This window comes from Lissotriton helveticus, chromosome 5_1, assembly GCF_964261635.1.
Source record: "Lissotriton helveticus chromosome 5_1, aLisHel1.1, whole genome shotgun sequence".
In the NCBI taxonomy this organism is placed as follows: domain Eukaryota; kingdom Metazoa; phylum Chordata; class Amphibia; order Caudata; family Salamandridae; genus Lissotriton; species Lissotriton helveticus.
In genome coordinates, this window is record NC_136065.1 from 1,783,830,648 (window position 1) to 1,783,853,629 (window position 22,982).

At 44.7% G+C, this 22,982-nt stretch overlaps 1 protein-coding gene across 6 annotated transcripts in view; it reads right to left on the reverse strand.

The window, feature by feature from the left end:
• TANC2 (tetratricopeptide repeat, ankyrin repeat and coiled-coil containing 2) overlaps positions 1-22,982 on the reverse strand; it is a 2,511,073-nt gene that overhangs the window by 837,133 nt on the left and 1,650,958 nt on the right. For all 6 annotated transcript variants that reach the window (XM_078645079.1, XM_078645083.1, XM_078645080.1 and 3 more), the window contains one exon: positions 22,384-22,570. In XM_078645079.1, the coding sequence (XP_078501205.1) occupies positions 22,384-22,570 (187 nt within the window). The remainder of the gene's footprint in view (positions 1-22,383; positions 22,571-22,982) is intronic.

A 22,982-nucleotide genomic window follows, 5' to 3' on the forward strand; every position in this document is an offset into this window, starting at 1 on the left:
ACTGTCAAGAATTATCCCAAGAGATTTAGCTGAGTCAACGATGAGTAGTTGACCTTTGAGAGCTATTAGGTGCTTCGGCCAGCCAAGGATAGTGGGAGTTTTGTTAGGTGGGGCGATTAGGAGGATTTCCGTTTTGAGTGAGTTTAGTTTCAGATGATTTTCGGCCAGCCAAGTTTGGGTTTTTTGTAAGGTGAAGTTGAGAGATTTGATGTCATCGAGTGAGTGGATCTTGATATAAATTTGGGTGTCGTCAGCATACATATGGAAATGGATCTTGGCGAAACTGAGAAGATCAGTAAGAGATCACTGACAGACATTGAGACGACTTTCGACTTGGTGGGGTGGGAATACATGTATGCCCTGGTTAGGTGGCTTTACTTTGGGCCGAAGTTCATGCGATACATTAAACTCCTTCACACAGACATCTCGACTACTATAAGGTAGTGTGGGGGGGGGCCTCTGATCCATTTCTCAATAGAGATGTACACGTCAGGGCTCCCCCGTCTCCTCTGCTGTTCGTCATTGCCATTGAGCAACAGGTGGAATGGCTCTAGATGGACGCTCAGGTGAGGGGATTTGAATGGATTCTGGGGGTTTCGGACTGAGTGGCCCTTTACGCCGATGATGTTCTTATTTTTATGACAGACCCGGCTTCCTCAGGCCCATGCATCCTCCTGATCCTGAAGCTTTTGGAAGAATGTCAGACTTGAAGCTCAACTACACCAAATCATCTCTATACCCAATCAACAAGATGCCTCGCAAACTGCACGGGCCGAGGACAATCAAATAGTCCCGGAGGCATCACAATACTTAGGGGTTTACATCACCCCAAATGCCAACATGGCCTGGGAGCTAAATATCAGGCCTCTGATGGATATAGAATGTCCTCAGACATTCAATACTGGGCACACCTGCCATCCTATTGAGGTCCACAATATTCAAAATGGTAACCCTACCATGCTTCTTATATCAGCTACAAAACTTCAACTTTCTTGGGCCCACATGGATAGCTCTTTTAAAGTGCTTTCAGTCCACTTACAACATCGGCATAGCACAAGCAGACATATTACAGAGCATCCCACCTGCACACCATAAATTAACAGCGATACGATGCACAGAGTGATCCTGCATATGCATATGAAAAATGGCCATTGAAGGGAGTTTCGATAACACACCTACTATAGGGAGGATGGGTAGACCCTACACTCCTCCAGGCCACTCGGCTAGTATTGAAGATCTGGAAAGAAACACTGAAAACACTGGAATGTGATGGCAGCTGATTGGGGAAATGCCTCTTTGGGAGAGGCATACATTAAGCGATGGAGCGATGTCACCAATCCTCATTTGCATTTTCATCCTGGAGGACGTAATGCAGGGGACAACACTGAAATCATATCAGTAACTGCAGGACGAATATAATTTACATTAGTCCCAATTCTTCTGTTATCTCCAGTTGTGCCACGCCCTCCTGCCCTACATAGGAAAGCTGGAAACTCTCTCTGAGTTCAGTCACCTAGAAGCCAAATTCCTTTTGGGTGAGCTGGGGGGACCACAACATTATGAAGATATATTGCACACTGATAAGTAATGCTGAAGATCCTCTAGAGACTTTACGTTCAGCATAGGAACATAATTTTAATCTCCTGGAGGAGGATGAATTGAGGGAAACCAGAGGGACAGCTATCGCAGCCAAGCACAGTTTAATCCTGTGGAAATGTTTCTACAGAGTATACTAAATGCGATATAGGTTTTGGAGGATGTGAACAGTGTCAAATCCGTCCTATCTCCAATGCGCCATGACAGTGGGAAACCTGTACATACTGTATGGGAATGCCCCAAAATTCAGGCATACTGGGATTCAGGCATACTGGGAAGCAGTATTTGGGTGCAGAGGTTTGGTCCTATGAATGACCTTCAGACCAGGCCCTGAACTGGTTCTTCTACACCGAACAGAAGAGCTAGACTCCAATAGGTGCAAAAGGCTCCTATTGGTCAGGACCATGTGAGAGATCAGGGGGAGGGGAGACCATGTATGAGTTAGAACATATTCATGATTATTGTACGGATCGCATTACAGGATGTGGGGTGGGGCAGTGGGAGGACGGGGAAGGGGGTTTGTGGAACAGTTGTTTATATCTGAACATTCATTAAACACTTCACTAAAATAGGTTATAAAAATAGCAACCACTCTCCCTCTCCTAGATATTGATTGTTCCCTTACTAACCTGTAGTGGTCAAGGACCAGCTCCCATAAGGGGGCAAAACAACATCTGTTAATGTTTCAGTCAGAAAAATGAGGTCTGATTTGTCATCAATAACCATGTAGCATGTGTCATTGCCGATTGCATATTTATATGTACGGATCACTGCAGGGACATTTGACACTGATAGCCTATGGGGTAAAGGGATAGCAGATGTCCATTTCGCTGGAGTTTCACAGGTAACATCACATCTTGCATCAAGTTATCTGTATAGCTGTCCACAAATCCATTACTGGACAGATAAAATGTGCTTTACCTGAATTTGAAATGGGCACAGCAGCATATTCAGGTTACCCTGGCTCAGATGGACACAGGAAGGCATGTCTTATTCAAGCTTTGCCACACTAGTGATAGGCCTGATGCATACCTTTGAGGTAAAAGAGTGGGAAACTGTTTTTAAGACATACGTGTTCCTGAACCCGGCATGAAATAAGTGTATGGGGTTCAGGTCTGCACAAAAGATAGCATCAACAGGCTATTTTGTCTTGTGGTCCTGGCTGCAAGTGCCAATGAGTTAAGCACAATGACACATGGTTTCCCTTCATAAGTATAGGTCATGCCAAGTCGTGAGTTTTTAAATATATACAGGGGATATATAACTCAAACATAACAGACATTACCCTAATATACATTTGAGCAAGTGTTGGAGTATATATATATTAGCCTTGAGAGTCTATTCTTACTTACACTTATGGTCATTATGGCAAGTCCTAAACATTACTTTCCTTTGTACAGAAGACGGGCCAGTGTGTGACATTAACAACCTACATGGTCCCTGTGGCTTCAATCTCTTTGAAGCTTGCACTGATTATGAGAAGTCCAGGACACAGCACTTCTGTGGTCCTTTTTTGTAATTACCTTAAGGTGTCTCCTCAATATTCCAAAGTTTAGAACCAAGTCCTGTCTTCTTTGTGGGTGTGTTTTTTCTCTCAATCATTTTTAACTGCCAATAGCAAGGTTTTATTGTATAAGATTTGGGAGAACCCTTTTTCTAATAGTCTCCATATCCTTTATAAAATTAGGCATTTACTTGGGATTTTGGTAACTGGAACTTTGTATTGCATGCATTCTGTGGGTGAAGAGTGCCACTATTTCAATATCCCTCTTCATTCCGTTTCCTCTACTTTTGAAGGAGGCAATATATCCTTTGCCTACACAGACCCACAGTGGCTCCCAGATTCAGTCTGCATTGTATTTTGAACATTTTACATTGTGTTAAAAAGTTTCCATCAAATTGCTTAGAATTATGTATCCAACAATATTCGTTCAGAGGGCGCACAGTTGTTACGTGCACAATACCACTCTGACTCTCCTTACAGCCCCTTAATACAATCTCAGTTCCCCGGAAGGCCACTTATTTTCAGGACAAGCTCCGTTGTTGTTGAATTCATTCCCTAAAGACATTAAGCTCTCAACCACAATTCTATGCTCCAGGAACAGGATGGAATCTCCTTTTTTTTAACTGGGCAGTGTTTTGGACCAACAGACTCCACTGATATGGTGAGTAGTATACAAGTGCTGACAGTCAACTAAATGCAGATGACAATTACATTAAAAATGTAGCAAACTGCCTCACTTTGGCCCATATAATGTGTAAGGGACATAAGGACATATGCGAAAAGAAGTGAGAAATGTGTCAATCATGTTCAGACATGCAACAACTATAAGCTTTGAGAGATTAGATATACTAATAACTTATGCTTTGCCTGAGGTTTCTGCGCTATGCAGGGCTCATAAGGGCCCAGAAACCTCTAATATCAACACGCTGAAACAGTCTTGGTGGTTAAGAAGTGATCCACTGTATTATCTGTTGGACGAAAGAATGGCTGTTAAAACTTATGGCAGTGGATAGATTTTCACCAGGTTGGAAGCCAGAATTGTCCCTAAGGAATGAATTCTTCTTGATGGCATTACGGATTCCAAGACTGTGTGGGTAATAAGGGTCGGGATAAGATAAGATAGTGCTTGCTCTCTTGATGTTGCTACCACAATCCATTGTCTAGGCAGGGATGACAGTGGCCTGCTGACATAGATAAAAGGCCAACGGCGTTTGGATCATGGTAAAGACACAAGGGGCAGTAGTACTAGAGAATGGCAAGTCCTGTAGTGTTAGTGTGATTTCTAACCATGAAGTATAGGTACTTTTTGTGTTATTTAAGGACAGGTATATATATGAAAGTAGATGTCCTTAAGGCCCCCTGAACAAAGCCAGTTGCAGTTTTGAACAGATGCCTTCACCTGAACCAAAGTCAACTTCTTGAAATTCTTCAGGAAGAGGTTTACATCATAGATGGCAAAAAATAGGACACAGACCTAATAACTTTTTCAGTGAAAGGAACTAGTAGAGTTAATACTCCTGTCTACTTTCTACAGTGGGACATGCTCCAAAGCTCCGAAAAAAAGTAGCCCCTATCTCCTACAGTAGTTCCAGAGATGCTGACTGGGGGAAAGTGGCCTGCATCGTGGTGGTAGTGTAGCTTTTGAACATAGTCATTTTCATCACTGCGAGGGACCCGGCATTGGTTGTTATCAGAGTCCAGTGGCACTGTTAAGGAGAGGGATGGAAGGCTCAGAAGTGATTATACATTGCTGTACAAAAAAATTACTAAAAGCATTCTGTGCAAAATAATGATGGGCTGGGATGCAGCCCGGGTAATTACCAGTAGCAGACTGAGATTCATTCAAGTATTACTGTTATCACTTTTTGTATACTAAGGGGTATGTCTAGATGTGGGACCCGTGCACACTGGGACCTAATCGAATATAGCTTCACACTATTAATACATATCGAACCCTTGATCTAACAGAGTCAAGACTGATTTGCATATAGCTGAGGTGGCACTGTGTGCAAAACAAAGAAGGACTGATATGCTGCCCCGACTATTTACCAGTGACTGAGATGGATTCAAGCATTCCATCTATCACTTTTTGTATACTTTAATGGAACCCCAAAAAGGAGCTCTTCTGCGAGGAGACTGTCTTAGAGTAAGACAGGGACCAGTAGCAGAATCTGAACCAGAAGGGCTAGCTGGAACAGGGGGGTCGCGGGACCATACACCTCAGAAGCAGCACCAGGGTTTTTGACAGTTGCACTATGGAGAGAAGGAAAAGTAATTAGATTTGGGGCTGAAGTAGAGGGGCAGAATTGTTGAACTTTATTTTACACTCAGCACAACCAAGTAACAGAACCAATAATGAAAGGCAGTATGGAGGCAAAGCGTGCATTTGAATAGGAAAGGAGCTAGGAGGGGTTAAGCAATTATGGTTTAGCTGCTTCTGGTCTAATGGGTCACACAAGGGGGTGGGAGGAGCAAAAAGATGCAGGAAGCTGGAGAGTATCCGATGGAGATTGACTTCTGAGGAGATGGACCATCAGTATTTTAAGATCAATATGAGAGGCATGTGGCTGCATTGGGGAGACTACTGCTAATACGTGCTGCTTGGTGTAGTGTTTCCACGTTAAGGTTATCTCCCAACAGGACTGCTGCAGTAGAGCATCAAGTGAGACTGGCTCATCAGCAAATGTCTTTTGGCACTTTCACTTTTTCTGTGTCCCATGTGGTTCAAGGAGGAAATCAATGGTGAACTTGAACCCCTGATGAAGACTGGCCTCTTGCGCATCTTCCTACACGGTTTTCCACTACCTTATTGGGTGGTACTCTCCTTCCTAAATTAAAAAATCCACTGCAATGAAGCAGATCTAAACTACATGGAAAGAGGTGTCGTCCAGGGATTTGCTTTTCTGCTCAGGGCCGGACTGCTACAGAGACCATCAAAAGGAGGACTTGTGTTCAATTTCTCAGTGCCAAGTCTCTGGATCTAATTAATAATTGGTCCCCTAACAAATGCTCTTGGAGGGAGACTTGCTCAACAACTTGTTGCAACAGACCTTAAGCACCAGACTATGAAGAAATTACTTGCTCAAATCTTCATTGCGATTCAGAAAAGGGGGTGGTGATGGACAGCGCATCTGAATTAAGCAGAACACTCATACCCAGTCAAAAGATCAGGGCTTGATCCATCACCGTTTTTTAGCTCACTGCACCATCCCAGTTCAGAACCTGGCTACATGCAAGTTAGTCTGTCCCTGGCCCAGTGCATCATGGGAACAGGGCAGACCAAACTACCAAGCCAATTCTTTACTGGAAAGGAAACAAGCTTCCGGGGACCGGTTTCTGGCATTACAGCCGTCTTCGGCCCGGCTTGCTTGAATCCTGATGGTGCAGTGAGCAAGGGACTCACATCTGAGCATACCCTTCCACGCTTGTGGTGGCCAAAACGATTCAGAAAAGGGGGTGGTGATGGACAGCGCATCTGAATTAAGCAGAACACTCATACCCAGTCAAAAGATCAGGGCTTGATCCATCACCGTTTTTTAGCTCACTGCACCATCCCAGTTCAGAACCTGGCTACATGCAAGTTAGTCTGTCCCTGGCCCAGTGCATCATGGGAACAGGGCAGACCAAACTACCAAGCCAATTCTTTACTGGAAAGGAAACAAGCTTCCGGGGACCGGTTTCTGGCATTACAGCCGTCTTCGGCCCGGCTTGCTTGAATCCTGATGGTGCAGTGAGCAAGGGACTCACATCTGAGCATACCCTTCCACGCTTGTGGTGGCCAAAACGATTCAGAAAAGGGGGTGGTGATGGACAGAGCATCTGAATTAAGCAGAACACTCATACCCAGTCAAAAGATCAGGGCTTGATCCATCACCGTTTTTTAGCTCACTGCACCATCCCAGTTCAAAACCTGGCTACATTCAAGTTAGTCTGTCCCTGGCCCAGTGCATCATGGGAACAGGGCAGACCAAACTACCAAGCCAATTCTTTACTGGAAAGGAAACAAGCTTCCGGGGACCGGTTTCTGGCATTACAGCCGTCTTCGGCCCGGCTTGCTTGAATCCTGATGGTGCAGTGAGCAAGAGACTCACATCTGAGCATACCCTTCCACGCTTGTGGTGGCCAAAACGATTCAGAAAAGGGGGTGGTGATGGACAGAGCATCTGAATTAAGCAGAACACTCATACCCAGTCAAAAGACCAGGACTAATCAGGTCCCTGTAAGCAGCACGCGCTCCATCGCAGTCGACCTGAACTTGTGACTTTCCACTGGTCCAGCGCACCCAGAAAACCGCAAGTGGCACTTTGTGATATTTCCACCTAAAACTTTAAAAACTCACAAAGTTCTACTGATTGAAGTTTGATTGTTTCTGGTGTCATTTTAGCTTTTAAAATGTACACTATTTTCCTAAATTGGATTTTTCTTGTGTTGTATTTTCGTTTTCACTTCATAACTGTTTGACCTGCTGCATGAATACTGTAGGAAGGTGGTTACCCCCACTTTTTGCCTGGTGTTTTGCTGATTTTCGACTTAGTTGGACTGGGACTCTGCTATTTAGGGCCCCAGTATATCTGCTTTCTCCATAAAATGGACTCCATGTACTTTAGGGACATATCAGAATGATTACTGGGTCACCCTTGTGAGCCTCTGTATATGGTACCCAGGGCATAGGTGGACCCTAGGCCTACCAGGGGCTGCAGCATGTATTGTGCCACCCCTGGTTAGGCTTCCAAACTGACCCCACAGGTCTGTACTTACAGCCTGGGTAAGGTGGTGTAATCACCCCTTACTTAGATATTGTATATCTATTATTATTATTATTATGCGTTCTTATATAGCGCTAGATTACCCGTAGGCATCTCGGCGCTTGCCTTGGGAACCCGTCCTGGCTTCCCCAAGGTGAAAGCCAGGCATCCCGCCGCGGGGGGCCGTAGTGGAGATTAAGCAGGCTAATGCCTAGAGCTGCAGAGTGTGAACCCGTGATTCGAGTAGGCACCGAAACGAGAATTATCGAGTCCGTGGATATTTGGGCTCAAGACCCTGCCGCGTCGGGAATTGAACCCTGGTCCCGGGTCTGACCTCTGCTTCAGGGTCTGCCTCCTCTAACCAGTGAGCCACACTTCTATCTATATCTACCTTATATAGAGACACATAGTAACCTATAAGTCACTCCTATGGCATGCCTTGACAATCCTGGAGGCAGAGTGCTTGGTTTTGTGCGAGAGGGTGCCCTAGCATGAGCTGAGTCCCTCTGCAGCTTTCGGAACCATCTCCTTATAGCTGTTCTATGATATAGCCATACCATATACTCTTAAGTGCTTTATAATCCTCGCAATTAATGCTAACTTTGGTTTGGCTTTATCAAAACATGTTGTGTAAGATGTAAAACACTTTGGAATACTACCCCCGCCCGCCAATTCTGCCGGCGGGGGTAGCATTCCACCCTTCTAGAGGGAGAAGACATGTAGATACTGTTAAACCCGGTTAAAGTTAAACAAAGCCCTGGCATGCCAAAATGGATGCTGCTACCACAGACACAAGTCTGTCCTCCTGCTGCTGGACGAAACTCCGGCAGGGGAAGCCTGGACAATAGGTTTCCTGTCCAGGGAGGTGCTGGCACCTCCCCAGACAGGCTTTAGTGTAATGGGGCAGGGAGGGCTGCATTCAGTGGCTGCTTTTCAGACACTGGGGCGCTCAGCCCCAACTCTGGCGCGAAACTGGACAAAGGGGAAGGGGTGTAACCACCCCCTACCCAGGTCCACCCATAGGAGGCACCTTAGAGTTAGTCCAACCCCTAAACTTACTAGAAGTATAGAACCCCAGTCCCTAGGACTTTGGATTACCCTGGATGAAACTCCGCAACATATATCTTGGACCAAAGAACCACACACAGTAGTGGTGGATATAATGTCGCGCTTCAAAAAAATGTGTTGTCAGATATGGGCACAGTTTAAATTACACTTATTCACAATTCACCAATTCCAGTAGGTGCCACTCAGGGTAAGATACCCCACTACCCAGAGTATCGATGAGAACAAGACACAAAATGGCTTATTCAGAAATATACAAGAGACAGAACCCCGGCACTCTAAATGTATCATAAACACGTTTTAAATAAATATCTATAACACAGAAAGCACCCTAGGATCATGAGAGAGACATCATGTCACAGAGATTCAGTTTACAGAACAGATTTGCATTATTCAACAGTGATTTATTTGCCACAAATACATGAGATAGATTTCAGACAGTTTAAACATTAGCACAACTAAAATCTCCTCATTAGAGTTCCAGTTCCTTGACTGTGTGGCACAAAAACAACCAACGCATGTTTCGTCACCACCGTGACTTCCTCAAGGCTTGTGGTATAGTAACGGAATGAGCCTGGGACAATTTTCCAGTTTGTAGCGCTAAATTCTCGAGATACCGGAGATCCTTTGTCAAGACTAGTAGCAGACAGACTTATGAAGCAGTAGTATATAAGCCTAGGAAACGGTCCACACATGGAGCTCTCGAGTCTCAAAATATTGAGGATCCTTTATCGGAAGAAGTAGCAGATAGGCTATAGAGATTAATACAATAAGTGGTAAGGCCTCTCTTGTCTTGTATCAGTAAACACACCGTTTGAAAGGTTTGAATATGTATTGGGAGTGTAGAAAGGTTAACCTTTGAACATGTATTGGGAGTGTAGAAAGCTTAGCGCTTAACTGAACCTCTTGTCTGCGGTTAAAATTCGTCATTAACGCTGACAGCAGACTAGGGTTTAAACGATGACATTGTTTTAAGTATAAAATCTTGGATAAACATTTTATTAAAAACTGCTGTCATTTATATTACTACAGCACCAATGGATGCACTTAAAATTGTGAAAAAGTTATGAAATCTGGTCCCCGATTTGAATAGGGATACCGCTATAACATCGTGCATAAGGTTAGTATATTCAAAGGGATACAGAATAATACCGTAATTTACTGAGAGTGTGATATATAGTGAGAATTCTCATGTATCTCTTATTAGACTTCGGTGGCAACTAATACAAACTGATTAAGGGGAACAGCCAAATAGAAATCACAAGTTAAAAAAGACAAGACGCATTCGATTTATTGTTGAGGTAAGCAGTTTGGCAATACAAATATAAGATATCTTATATCTTAAGATATGGACAGACTAAAATGTATTTTCCAATGTCAACATAGGATGTACTGCCTATCCCATCAGTGAAGGTGATTTTCCACAGAAGTCATCGCCCTGCACTATTGCTAGGGTAAGACAATTTACCAACAAACATGTACTATCTTTAGAGCAGTGTGGCACTAAGAGCAAATTCTTTTAACCTTTTTGGTAATTAATGTAGTTTTTTTTTTTCATAAATTCGACCTGAGAATCTTTTTCAAGCTATTTTCCATACTTATCTTCTTTCTTTGCACTACATAAACAGAGAGTAACACCTCTGTTCACATCTGGTACAATATGTTATTGTTACTGTTAAGTTAGGTCGTTGTGGGTCCATGTCATAGACAAATAAATGATGAAATGAATGCATAAGAATAATAATTGATGTAAACAATTGGTAGTCCTTCAGAATTGATTTAGATAAAGATGTTTTGCTTATAGGAAAATACAATTGGTTGTTTCAAGTGTTGGTGGACACAGATACATTGCATTCTATTTGTAATTGCAGATATCCTTACAGAGTGCACAATTTGCTGTGAAGAACTTTGTTCTGTCAAAGGTCCTGAGGAAGGTGTTCCTAATCCACCGAAACGCGTCGACCTAGCGTGACAGTTCACATAAAGATCTGTGACTCCTTAGACACGGAATAAAGAGAATTTTGAATGAATGTTAGAGGATGTATGTTGAGTTTGTGAGAATGTTATTTGGTGTTTTCTGTAGGGTATCTCATGTATAATTTTTTTTAATTGTTTAGATGTATAAATGTAAATGATATTCATGTATCGATTTAAAATCTTGTTTGTAATATGAATTTAGAACAAAAAATATAAAAAATATATATAAAAGAATTTTTCTAAAAGTAAACGATGAATACTAAATAAAAAACACAAATGAAAGAAACCATTGTATTTGATATGCTTTGAAGGACTATGTTTGAAAGCAGGAACTACATGTCATAATTAAAATTAGTAAGGCCGTGAGGGAATCTCTTTTGTTGTGAGCTAGCAACCCTTACCATATAGTTTTTTTTTAAAAAATTGAACCTAACACGTTGGTTTATTTATTTCCCTTTGGGTTCTAGGTGCATTTATACACAAATTATAAGTGTTATTTAGACTCTGGATGGTGGAGGTAGGGCCATGCTGATCATGCTTGACCTATCGGCGGCCTTTGACACCGTCCCCCATGAGGTGCTCCTCGCCAGACTACATGACATCGGTGTGAGGGGGACGGTGCTCAACTGGTTTATATCATTTCTTGAGGGCCGCCGACAAACGGTCTGGGCCTCTCCGAGCTCCGCCGAAATGCCGCCATTGGGAGTCGGGGTTCCACAGGGTTCTGTGTTGAGCCCGACTCTATTTAACATCTTTATGACACCTTTGGCGGCACTGGTGGAGTCTTTTGGGGCCCGGATCGTGTCCTACGCGGACGACACGCAATTGCTTTTTGCGTGTGGGAAGGATCAGGCCTTCGATGGAGAGAACATCCGGGGTGCTTGGAGCTGGTTTTTAGCTGGCTTCAGCGGAACAGTCTTAAGGCCAACCCCAGTAAATCGGAGGTGCTGTTTTTCGGCTGCCCCCAAGACCCTGATTGGCGTGCGTGGTGGCCTGTGGATAGCTGTCCTCCTGCACAGGTATCGTTGGTGGCCAAAAACCTGGAAGTGAAGCTGGACAATGGCCTGTCGTTGGTTCCACATATTCGGGGTTTGACGGGGACTTGCTATGGGCTGCTCAAGATGCTCCGGAAGTTCCTACCTTTGCTCACAGAAGAGCATAGGAAGATTACCGTACAGGCCTTAGTGGGGTCTAGATTGGACTATGCCAACGTCCTCTATCTAGGACTCCCAGACTATCTTGTTCAGCGGCTGCAGGTTGTGCAGAATTCCGCGGCCCGTGCGATCTTTGGCCTTCATAGGCGAGCGAGAGTTTCCGCATTGGTGCAGGCGCTTCATTGGCTGCCCATCCGAAAGCGGGTCATGTTTAAGGCTCTGACCTTGGCGCATAAAGCGCTATTTGGCGCAGGAGCAAGGTATCTACAACGCAGGTTGACCTTCTATCGTCCGATTAGATCACTGCGATCAGAGTCTTTGTTTCTGGCCATAGTGCCACGAGTGAGGAAGGCACGCACTGGGGGTCGCTCCTTCAGTTTGAGGGCCCCTCAGTTGTGGAACACCCTGCCTTTGGCGCTACGTTCCTCCTCGAATTTGCTTCTGTTCAGGAAAGGCCTGAAGACTTGGCTTTTTAATCTTTAGGAGTCCCTTTTCTTTTCTTTTTGGCCGTTTCTCTGCATCGGTGTTATGTTGTTTTTATTCTGAGCCGCCTGATAAAGCGCCGGGACACTCCCCTGGAGTAGCCGTGCGCTATCAAAATAAACATATAACATAACATAACATAACTTGGTTTTGCTTGGCCTTTTTCTTACACACTATACACAGAGAGAGTGACCGATGAGGAGAAGTGGGTACACTGGTAATTGTTAACCAGGTACCCCCTCGGGAGTTACGACCGTGAGGCACTCTCTCTTCTTTCACACAAGTTTTTGTGTTTTTTTGGGGACCTGTGTCTGTTTGTCTATCTTTAATTTACATCTTTGACCCACGAGATTAGTGTTATCTAACACATCTGAAGGATCTAGATGGCATATCAGATCCCCTATGTTGGTCATATAGCTGAGATGTATTGTTAAATGTTAAATGTTGTATACTTGTAAAGCGCACAGCTGCCCCAGCAAAGGGGCTTCCCGGCGCTGTATACCGCTGGGGAACCCGTCCTGGCTTTCCCTGTGGGATGGTCCCTACTGGGAATCCCCAAGGTGGAGCCAGGCATCCCCGGCGTTGATGGGGCCGTTGTGGAGATTAGGCAAGCTAATGCCTAGAGTTGCCGAGTGGGACCCCAGGTTAGAGTAGGCACCGAGACGAGAATTGTCGAGTTCGCTGACCCTGGTCCACGACCCTGCCGCGTCGGGAATTGAACCCTGGTCCCGGGCCGACTTCTGCTCCCGGGTCTGCCGCCTCTAACCAGTGAGCCACACCACTGTTAAGTAGGTAGGGCCTCTTTTGTTTACACCAGTTTAACAACAACCTATTGATTTTAACATCCAGACAATATTTCGCCTGAATGCTTGATTTCCCTGGTCTGACAAGTGCACCCTACTGAGTACACCATTCTACCTGAAGACTCATTGGCTGAGTGGGACCTGTCACCCCCATTCACCACAGGGAATCAACTCCAAAATATATAGCAAATCCTAGATGGATACCCAAAATACATGTGCAGTTCTGATCTCATGGCACAGTGGGTCTCTGCCAAGTGGAGTTAGATAATTTCCTCACATGTGTATGACCAGTAAGTTGGGCACATTTTTGCCTGCCCTCAAAAGGTGTCTCAGAGTCAGTTTAGGTTGCAGCATTGGCCATGGCATGCCAGGGTTGCCAATCAAGCTCGCTTGTACATTCAGACTGTGGTTCCAGTTGCTCACCTCGCCGATTGCGCTGCCCTGGCAACGAAAGTGTGTTTGATAGTGCAGACTCTTGTGCCTGCAGATAAGGAGAAAGAAACACTTGAATGTCCAGCAGTACTTATCTTCCACATGTTTTATCTGGCATGGGATTACTTAACCATTGCTGGGCCTGCCCAAACACCTCACGGGTTATTTGTGTGATATGTGAAAATGCAGGTGAGCCACTGCTTAATTTGTAAAATAGTGAGTACCCGTACCCAAAGTGATGCTCCGGCAGTGCTATTAAAATCAGCGCACCTATCACCAAAGCTGCCTAGTCTCGAATTCACCTGAGGAATCATGAATACTCGGCCAGACACTGCTGTCCCTATACCTCAATCTTGCCGGTCCCTGCTTTCTAACTCTGTGCCCGTTTTTTCATCTTTCGCTTCCTCCTTCCACCCCGTTTGTGTATTTTTCTTTTTCAAGATTGAGGTTAATTTCTGACGAGGAGAAATAAGTGTTGTGGACTCCACCGGCTATAATTAAAAACTGAGTGGTTGTAACCTACACTCCCAGACTTACAATGCTATTGAACCTCAGCTGTGATTTGGTCACCTCCCAAATGAAAAAATATTACTTGTGGACAGGTTTTGTAGCCTTTAGCATCGTTTGCCCCTGATATGTACTGGGATGAGCTATCCCTATTTTTCTTGTCATGAACAATGCCATGTTGGAAAAGAGCTTACTCCAAAATACCCCACAATTCTAACGCTACAATAAAAAAAACATTATCTTAGGTTGTACTGATGCCAGTTGAGGTGAAGTCGAAGTCTGCTTGGCCTTCTTCTTCTTCTTGTGCCTCTTCCCAGAGTGTCCAGAAGACCTCGAATGGGAGGAAGAGAACTTAGGGATCCGTTAGCGGTCCTGCGACCTCCTGTTCGTCGATCGGAACGGTGCCCTCCTCGGAGTCTTCGCTTGACGGTGTTGACTGTCGGGCCGCAAGCAACTTCATTGCTCGCTCCCTCAAGGTTTTCTGGGCCATCACCCGACAGTCTGAACACGACTTCGAATCGCGGTCGCGTTCAAGACACCACAGACATACGTGGTGGAGATCGGTGACCGGCATCATGCGGGAACAGGTCCCGCATGGTTTGAAACCTGTCTTTTTGGAAGACATCCCTCGCACACGAAGTCGAATCCAAAAATATTGACAAAAGTCAAGCAAAAGGCAGCCATAAAGTAGCAGGGGGGTAGCTCTTCCCAAATCGGCGCAGAAAGAAAACTGATATTCGCACGCCTGGTTGGCCCCTATATTGGCACTGCAACGTCATTGCCGAAGCCGCCGTCACGTGGAGCTGAATGGAGCCACCCGATGTCGCGCGCAAGGGGTATTGCTCAGCAAAAGTTTCCGGATCCAGCCTGACGCCTGGGAAATTCAAAGGTAAGGAATCTGCAGCTAGAAGTCTCTACTGGAGACAGAAATTTTCTTTTGCTGTTAATTTAACACATAAATGTCTGACCACTTTTTGGGATCCACACAAAGTTTCACTAGATAGAATGCTCTATATACGGATTCATTTGATTTTCAAGATGACAAGATAGTAGGACTTTAGAGGTTGTCTAGTTACATTTCGGAATTGACGCAAAGGCAAGAAACTGTTTGACAAAGACAAATAGAAACATATGCAACATTGTTGACACACGCATTTTGATATGAGGTCCAGTACTTAGAAACCAGGGGCACACTTTTGGCCTCCATGTGATCATGTTCTGGTGACCATACAAGTAGAAATATATATATATAAAACACTGATCAAATGCATGGTTGAGTTTACTGACATGTGGACCAGCATTTAGAAACTCGATGGAAGTTGTGATGTTTTATGCATACGCATCCACAGAACACACACTTGGGTGTCGATTCCGATCCGGTAAAATGTGCTCCGAATGGTCGTACGGAGAGTTTTTTCCCCGTACGAATCGTATCCGTAGACGTCCCGTACGTACGATGAAGTACGATCCGTACTAGGTGCCGAACTCCGTACGAGTCGTACAGGACTCCGTACGACTCAAATCTCCATACGAATCTCACTCGGAACCCGCTGTACGCGACATCGCGGCACGTTTTTACGACCCAGCAAGTACGATTCGTGTCGGGTACGCGCCGTACGACCCTTTTCCTACGGGAGCCGAAAACAGTCGTAAACGCAGAGTTCGCGCCGAAACAGGTACGGAACGCCCCCCCCCCCGGGTACGGCACGTACCCCCCATGATCGCAGGGGTACGCGGCGTACCCCTCTGGTCATGCGGGGTACGTGCCGTACACCCAGCGTACATGGGGTACGCACCGTACCCCATGTACAGTGGGTGTACGGCACGTACCCCATGTACGCTGGGTGTACGGCACGTACCCCGCATGACCAGAGGGGTACGCCGCGTACCCCTGCGATCATGGGGGGTACGCGCCGTACGGTGTGTAGGTGATCGTGCGCTTTTCCGTACGAATCGACGTGTACCGTACGAATCGCGTACGGGTCGGCCGATCGGGATCGGAATCGTCCGGTCGTACGGCGTCTGTACGAGTCGTACGGAAACGGCTCCGGATACGATTCGTACGCCGGATTATTTTACCGGATCGGAATCGACCCCTTTGTGTGGGAGTGTATAAATGGTGTTCTAAGACGGCGCTGATTTTCGAGGCCACAGAACACGTGTAGGTGAAGGCTTTGGGAGATAAACACCATGGACTAGTGGAGTCGTCTTAATATATAGCACCATTTCTGTAAGAAATGTAAACTTTGTACAAAAAGGCTCTAACGGACTCACAGTTTCTGATTATTCATTTGCTTCTAATAGTCTGGTCGCCGGCCTGAAAGATGGAAGTGAATCTTTGGTCGGGAGTCTACACAATAGTGAGATTTATATTCTGTTATGATGTCTAGAACAAGTAATGTTAAACTATTATTATCATCTTTTTAATAAATTGCAAAACCGTGGGTGTTATTAGGTTTTCAGCAAAACATATAATAGTTTTAATATAAATGATCCAATATTGGAATTTAACTTAGAGTGTGTTAATTACGGCCTGGAGCTTGTTGTAGGGTTATGGCTTTATAAGAACAGATATAATTTAGCAAAACCGTTGGCTAAGATGAAATTGGCAATAGACTAACAGTTCTATCTCTTTTTCTAGATATTTTATATGTAGACACACTTTTGTCTAATTCTACAGATCATTACTGGGTGCTAACTCACATTCCCCATAAGCAATTCCACAATATCCACACAAATGCGATATTAATTTCGAAACGATGAGTATATATTGCATATCACAGCATGTGCACTAAGAGCTTTCTCTTTGCAATCAATAGGATTCTTCCTCTCTCCAGGCTCTCAACTGTGCACTACATCATAAAAAGAACATTCCCCCTGCCTAAACATCCCTCCCACTTTCCTCTGTCGTACCGTGGACCACTCCAGTGTTTATAAGTGATATATGAATCAGTATCTCTGTGTGAAGGGTGCTATATGAGTCAGTGTGCCATCCCGAACTTTAAAGAGGTCTGGTCTTTAAACACCTCTCGTGTGTGTTATCCGCATGGGGAGATCCAGTCCCCAGTGCAGCTGCATGGACCAGGGGGTGCTCGGCATCTTGTCTAGTGACAAAGGGACAGGGTGCTGTAATGCATCTACCAATGTCTCCCAAGCCATAGCTGTGTCCTGTGATCTATGCCCTCGCCTGGCTTCTCAGAGTTTCACTGCGCTCTCATAGCTCACCCGTCTTATCAGTTACTTTCTCCAAAAGTCCACCCTTGGTCCTCCTAGGGTCTTCCAGTTCCTGGTTAATTCCCTCTTCACTAGGATAAGCACCAGATCTTGGAACATACTTGTGGTCTTAGTTTTGGCAGTGTACGGGAACCAATGTACAAGACAGTAGCCAGGAGTGCACTAAACTTTCCTCTCGGTGACCTCAGCAAGCGTTCCGGTAATGGCCTCCCAATAAGCCTCTAATCCTGGGCAACCCCAAAACATGTGGAAAAATTCAGCCCGTTGCTCAGCATACCAAGGTAACTTCGCATTGTCTACCACAAAGTGTCTACTAATCCTCCCCAGTGTAAGACACGCTCTGTGTAACACATACAAACTGATAAGCTTAACCTGTGCGTTTCTAGACACTTTAGGTATGCTGTCCACAATGGTATTCCAGTCCTTCTCTGCAATGGGTCCTCCTCCCAGCAGGCTCTAAAGGTTTTAAGGGGTAACAACAAAGCTCTTTGTAGCCTTCTATACAGACAGGTGACATCCTTAAAGGTCTCCAACAAGGTGACCACGTATTGGCAGCCTCTGGCATGCAGAGGCTCACACAGGCCCATCTTCAAGTGCTGTCGTGACCGCCCCATGTAGGAGGAAGTGACCCCGGGGGAGATCATGCCTCTCGCAAAATTCTTCAAATGAAAGCAGCAGTTCAGCCTTGAAGGGTGCCATGATTGTCATCACGCCTGCAGCTACCCAGTCTGCTAGTTCCAGCCAATCTCCCTCATGTGGCAGTTTCGCCAGGGACTCCAGGGGGACATCTGGAGGGTACGGTAACTTCACCCGTGTCTTCTGCACGCTTTTAGTCCAGCATATACACAACACTTGAAATTCTGTAGTGTCCCCATCACTGAAACTATGAAGATGAAGTAGTACTCGAGATAGCCTGCAAAGAACAGGAACACAAGGGCTCATTTCCTCCCTTTGGGCATATCCAGCCATGGAAGCTGTGCCGTTAGATAGTAGGTCTCAAAATTGTGAACAGCCAACCCACGCTCCACCGCTGAAAAGTGGTCAATGCCACTCTCCTGGCTAAGAAATTACCTTTCATAGTCTTAGAACAATAAATGTACCAGGCATGAACTCAATATCTTGGCCTTTGAACTCTTATTTTTGTAGCGAATGGGTTGCCATCAATGTTATGCTGGTTACTGTGGAGGTGAAACTCTACTTACATAGGCAAAAGCACAACGCTACTTACATAGGCATAGGTAGTAGGATATATACCCTTTAAACAGTTATTTATGGCTGAATATGGAAATAATGGGGTTTTGATAAGTTATATGATCTAGATAAAGAAATAATAATAAAGTAACACATTAAGTCGAGTCCTTCTTAAGTGAGCACATGCTTGCATGTGTTTTAAATTAGATATGGCAAAATGTGATAGGAATGGGTTTCAGATGGCTGGGATAATTGGAACGCATGTATACTAACATCATACTAATAGGGGGAAGTTTTCCATAAGCAATTATAATACTAGGGATGTTACTCTAGTGTGGTCAGGCATAGTGCTTTGCATTCACATCCAGAAAAGAATAAATATTGTTTTAAATGGCTTTTTAATCACGTTGTTATTAAATCTATGTGTTTGTTATGCATTTATTTCAACCTTCAAGAAGTTCTTAAGAAAGGTGCAAAATTGGTTGACTAAGGCTATCCAATTTTGAATAAAGATTAGAAGAATCATCAAGTACTTTTGAGTTTTGTTATTCGTCCAAAATGAACGAAAGAAAATGATGAAAATTGTAGATTTGTTGTAACAATAAAACTATTTTGGAAAGCTTCATTATTATTTTACATTGTAAAGCGTTTTGACTAAGATCACACATTTCACTCAAGTGAGGAAGCCGGGATGTTAATCGAGATCTCGCCACCGGATTGAAAATTCTATCAGGTGTTAAACAGTACACTGTGTTACATAAGTAACACCCATCGCATACTAAATCAATCTGACACACAGAAGTCTTTAACAAAAAACATACAAAGCTAAGTTTGGGAGAAGGCTTGACACTATCTGTATAGCTTCCTCTGACAGAACACAATAAAACGGTTTCACTCCAGAGACAGCTATTAGTAAAGGGATGCTGGAGATCTCAAAGAGATGACTGTCCAGTTACTACAATTCTTCAATGAAACATACATATGAGCTTTAACTGCAGAAAAAAAGCTTCAATTGGCATAAGATGCTTTACTGAATGTTTCTCGACATGATACACAAATTGGAAGTAAAAGCAAAGCTGCATGGTGTGATGAAACAACCTTTGCAGTTCTTAATGTACTGCAGCGTCGACATATATTTTTAAAATGTTAAAACAACGAATGCAACTTCCACAAATGCATGCTGTGCCAGTGATATATTTTAAGACAGGGTGACACGGCCTACAAACATGAGCAGTCCGCTTCAAATGTTGACACTTACTTCTCTGTAAGTTCTGCACAGCCGTGTCATGTGCCACATATTTGGCTGACATCATGGTGAAATCAAAAGTGTGCTCTAAAACCACTTTATTTTTTTCTTTAACTAATAAGTGTTTAATTGTAAAAGGCTTGTTTTATAATTCAATGTCAAAGTCTGCTATTACCCTTGCCCAATTTATCTGTAATTGTACACATTTATCACATAGTATATTTCAGAGAAAAACAGATAGCTTTTGGAATACTGCTTCTCCTTACAAGTGTTAATGAACTTATCACATCGAAATAACACTAACTTCTCTCGCAAATAGCATTTTTTCAAAGATTGAGTTAAAAAAAAGTGTAACGAATGAGTCACTTTTCTGTGACAAACTAATCTTTATTTCACAGGCAGTGGATTTACTACACGGAGAGGCTTTTGTGCTTGCACTCCCACTCGTTTCAGCATCTAACACAAGGAAGCAGATAGAATCAGTTTTTTTTCCAATACTTTAAAATTGCTAATGAAAGATTTAGCTTCATTAATTCATGCAGTGTTAGTTGTCAATGTGAGATTATTCAACTATATTCATTAAGCACTGCTTGGACGTAAGAAGTCTTATCAGATGGAAAGGGAGTTGCTTAAGAACTGCTGATGTTACCCAAGGCATATTGTTACAAGTGATTTTTCTTCGTCCATTATCAGTTCCTCCGATTTTACCTTAACTATGTCCTATGCGTTGATCGCTCTGCAGTCTCTGCTCCTGCCTATCTCTTCATGAAGTTCCCAGACTATCCATTTCCCAAGGTTATCAACTCACATGCTGACCTCAGCCCCTGCCCACATCTCTCGTAGGCCTTCGATGTCGAAGAATCGTTTTACAACTAAAAAAGAGAATCCTTTTAATAAAAGTCACAAGGAAGGACATACACTTAGGAGGAGGGAGAGAGAAGTAAAAGATAGCACCTCAGGATAGGAGGAAGAACTTTAGTATCCATGTTCTCTCACATTTAAAAGGCTCTTTCTGTTGACGTTCCCTTCTGTCAAGTCAAGTCAACTTGACCCTTCTCTCCTTGTTAGTGTGGTGAACAAGCAATGCAAACCGAGTCAAAGAGACACATGACAGGGACCAGAATGGGCACTCTAAGACCCGATATGCTGAAGCAAAGCAGGTCCCTGGCAAGAGGATAGAAGCAAATTAAGAAGATAGCAGCATGTTAGAGGAGATCTAGTATACAACAAAACTGGAAAGCTTATTGGAAAGCTCAGGCTGAGTCCATCAATCGCCGGTCAGGCACCTCGTTCCTCCACAGGCTGCTCAAACTATGGGAGGTGTTGCAAGAGCGGAAGTCTCTACGTTTCCCAACAGTCTCTTCTACCATTGTGCTAAGATATTTAGTGCTCGCAATTCCTACATTAATTTTTAATGAAGATCTCACCGGAGTAAATTGTGTCGGCAATCTGAGCAAAATCGTAAAGATTTAAACACGAGGGTGACACAATCGCCTAATCAACAGGGCAGTCGAGGGAATCTCAGGAGAGTTTCAGAGGTTTGCTACAATCTGAGACAGGTGCCTGGAGTTTCACTCCTGGGCTGTCTATTGTCAGTGGAACAAATAAAGTAGAGGGTTTTGGCAGCAAGCCTCATAGTTGGAATGTTTTTGTTTCACAATATGCTTTTTGCAATGAACAATCGCTTGGACTACCCCCTACCTGATTCTCAATGTCAAGACTGTCCAAGCAGTCAGGAGATTCCAAACCAGCATTCAGTGACAACGCAAACTGCCTTTCCCATGACCAGATCCCCATCATTCCGGGCTCTAAAACACCATCCTTTTAGTGGCTGGGCAACAGAAGTACTCTTGTCCCGAAAGTCTGTTGTGCATAAATGAAAGTACGAAGCATTCAAATTCCACAACCAGGTGTTCGGAAAAAATGGCTACTGATAAGGCCATTAATGGCTGCTACACTACTCGGCCTACAATATTGTGTGAGGTTGAATGAGCAGAATGAGAGGAAAGAGCAAATAACAGTCATCAGTAAAGGTCAGCACGCGATCAATATGGCGGTTAGCACTCGTCCAGCCAACCTCACTATCCTATCTAGACGCACGCACGCTATCTCTTCTGATGCATGTCCTTGCTCCACACTTTCAATCACAAACAAACCGTTTTTAATAGGAATGCTTTCATTGGCGGAGCGAAGCTCATCACTGGCTCGAGACTGATAACATAGGATTACAGACTTGCTTCAAAGTTTGGCGAGTGGGCCGTTCCGTACTCTGTCCCGGAGTTCACTGGCGGGCACAGCCTGAACGCTGCGCTCACAGTTCTAAACCCCGCGGCACCATACAGTGTTTTTGTGGTCGAAAGGCGACAACAGCATAAGAAAGCAGAAGATGAATGAAGAGGTACACACACAGGAGACTGCCCAGCAGGCAGACAGGCCGGAGGCTCACCTATGATGCCGCTGTCTCGGCTCTCCAGGGTGGAGGTGGGGCTGGTGACGGCTCCATAGCTGCAGTCCTTGCCGCTGGTGCTGGCGCTCACGGGCGGCAGGGTGGAGCAGGGGCTGTTGGCCGGCGGCGAGGCAGTGCTGCTGGTCAGGGTGGAGCAGGGACTCACCCGCTGTGTTACCGCTGAGCTCTGGAAACGGAAAGCAAGAGGGGTCAACACAGGAGACGAATCCGTTGTGCGCTTACACAGTCTGGAACGTCAACGTACATAATTCATCCAGACAAACAATCACACGGAAAAGGAGAAATGCTTTAGACGATTTCTGATTCCACTGCTCACCTCTGGTTACAACAACAAAAAACACCAAGTGCAATGTGTCCCCATTCCCACACAGGCATCCCCAGCGGAAATGGCACTTCTTCCGTAACGAATGCCCTTTCAGTGTGGACGGGGCCCGTGGCGGCCACGTTACCCCTCGGGCACGGAACCGGCAGATGCCAGCGCTGTCCAGCCAAGTGCATGACCTCACCTTGTGCGGCGGACGCTGGCAGGATACAGCGCGCGCAGGAAATCCCAGCCAGAACAGGATCTGCAGCGCAAC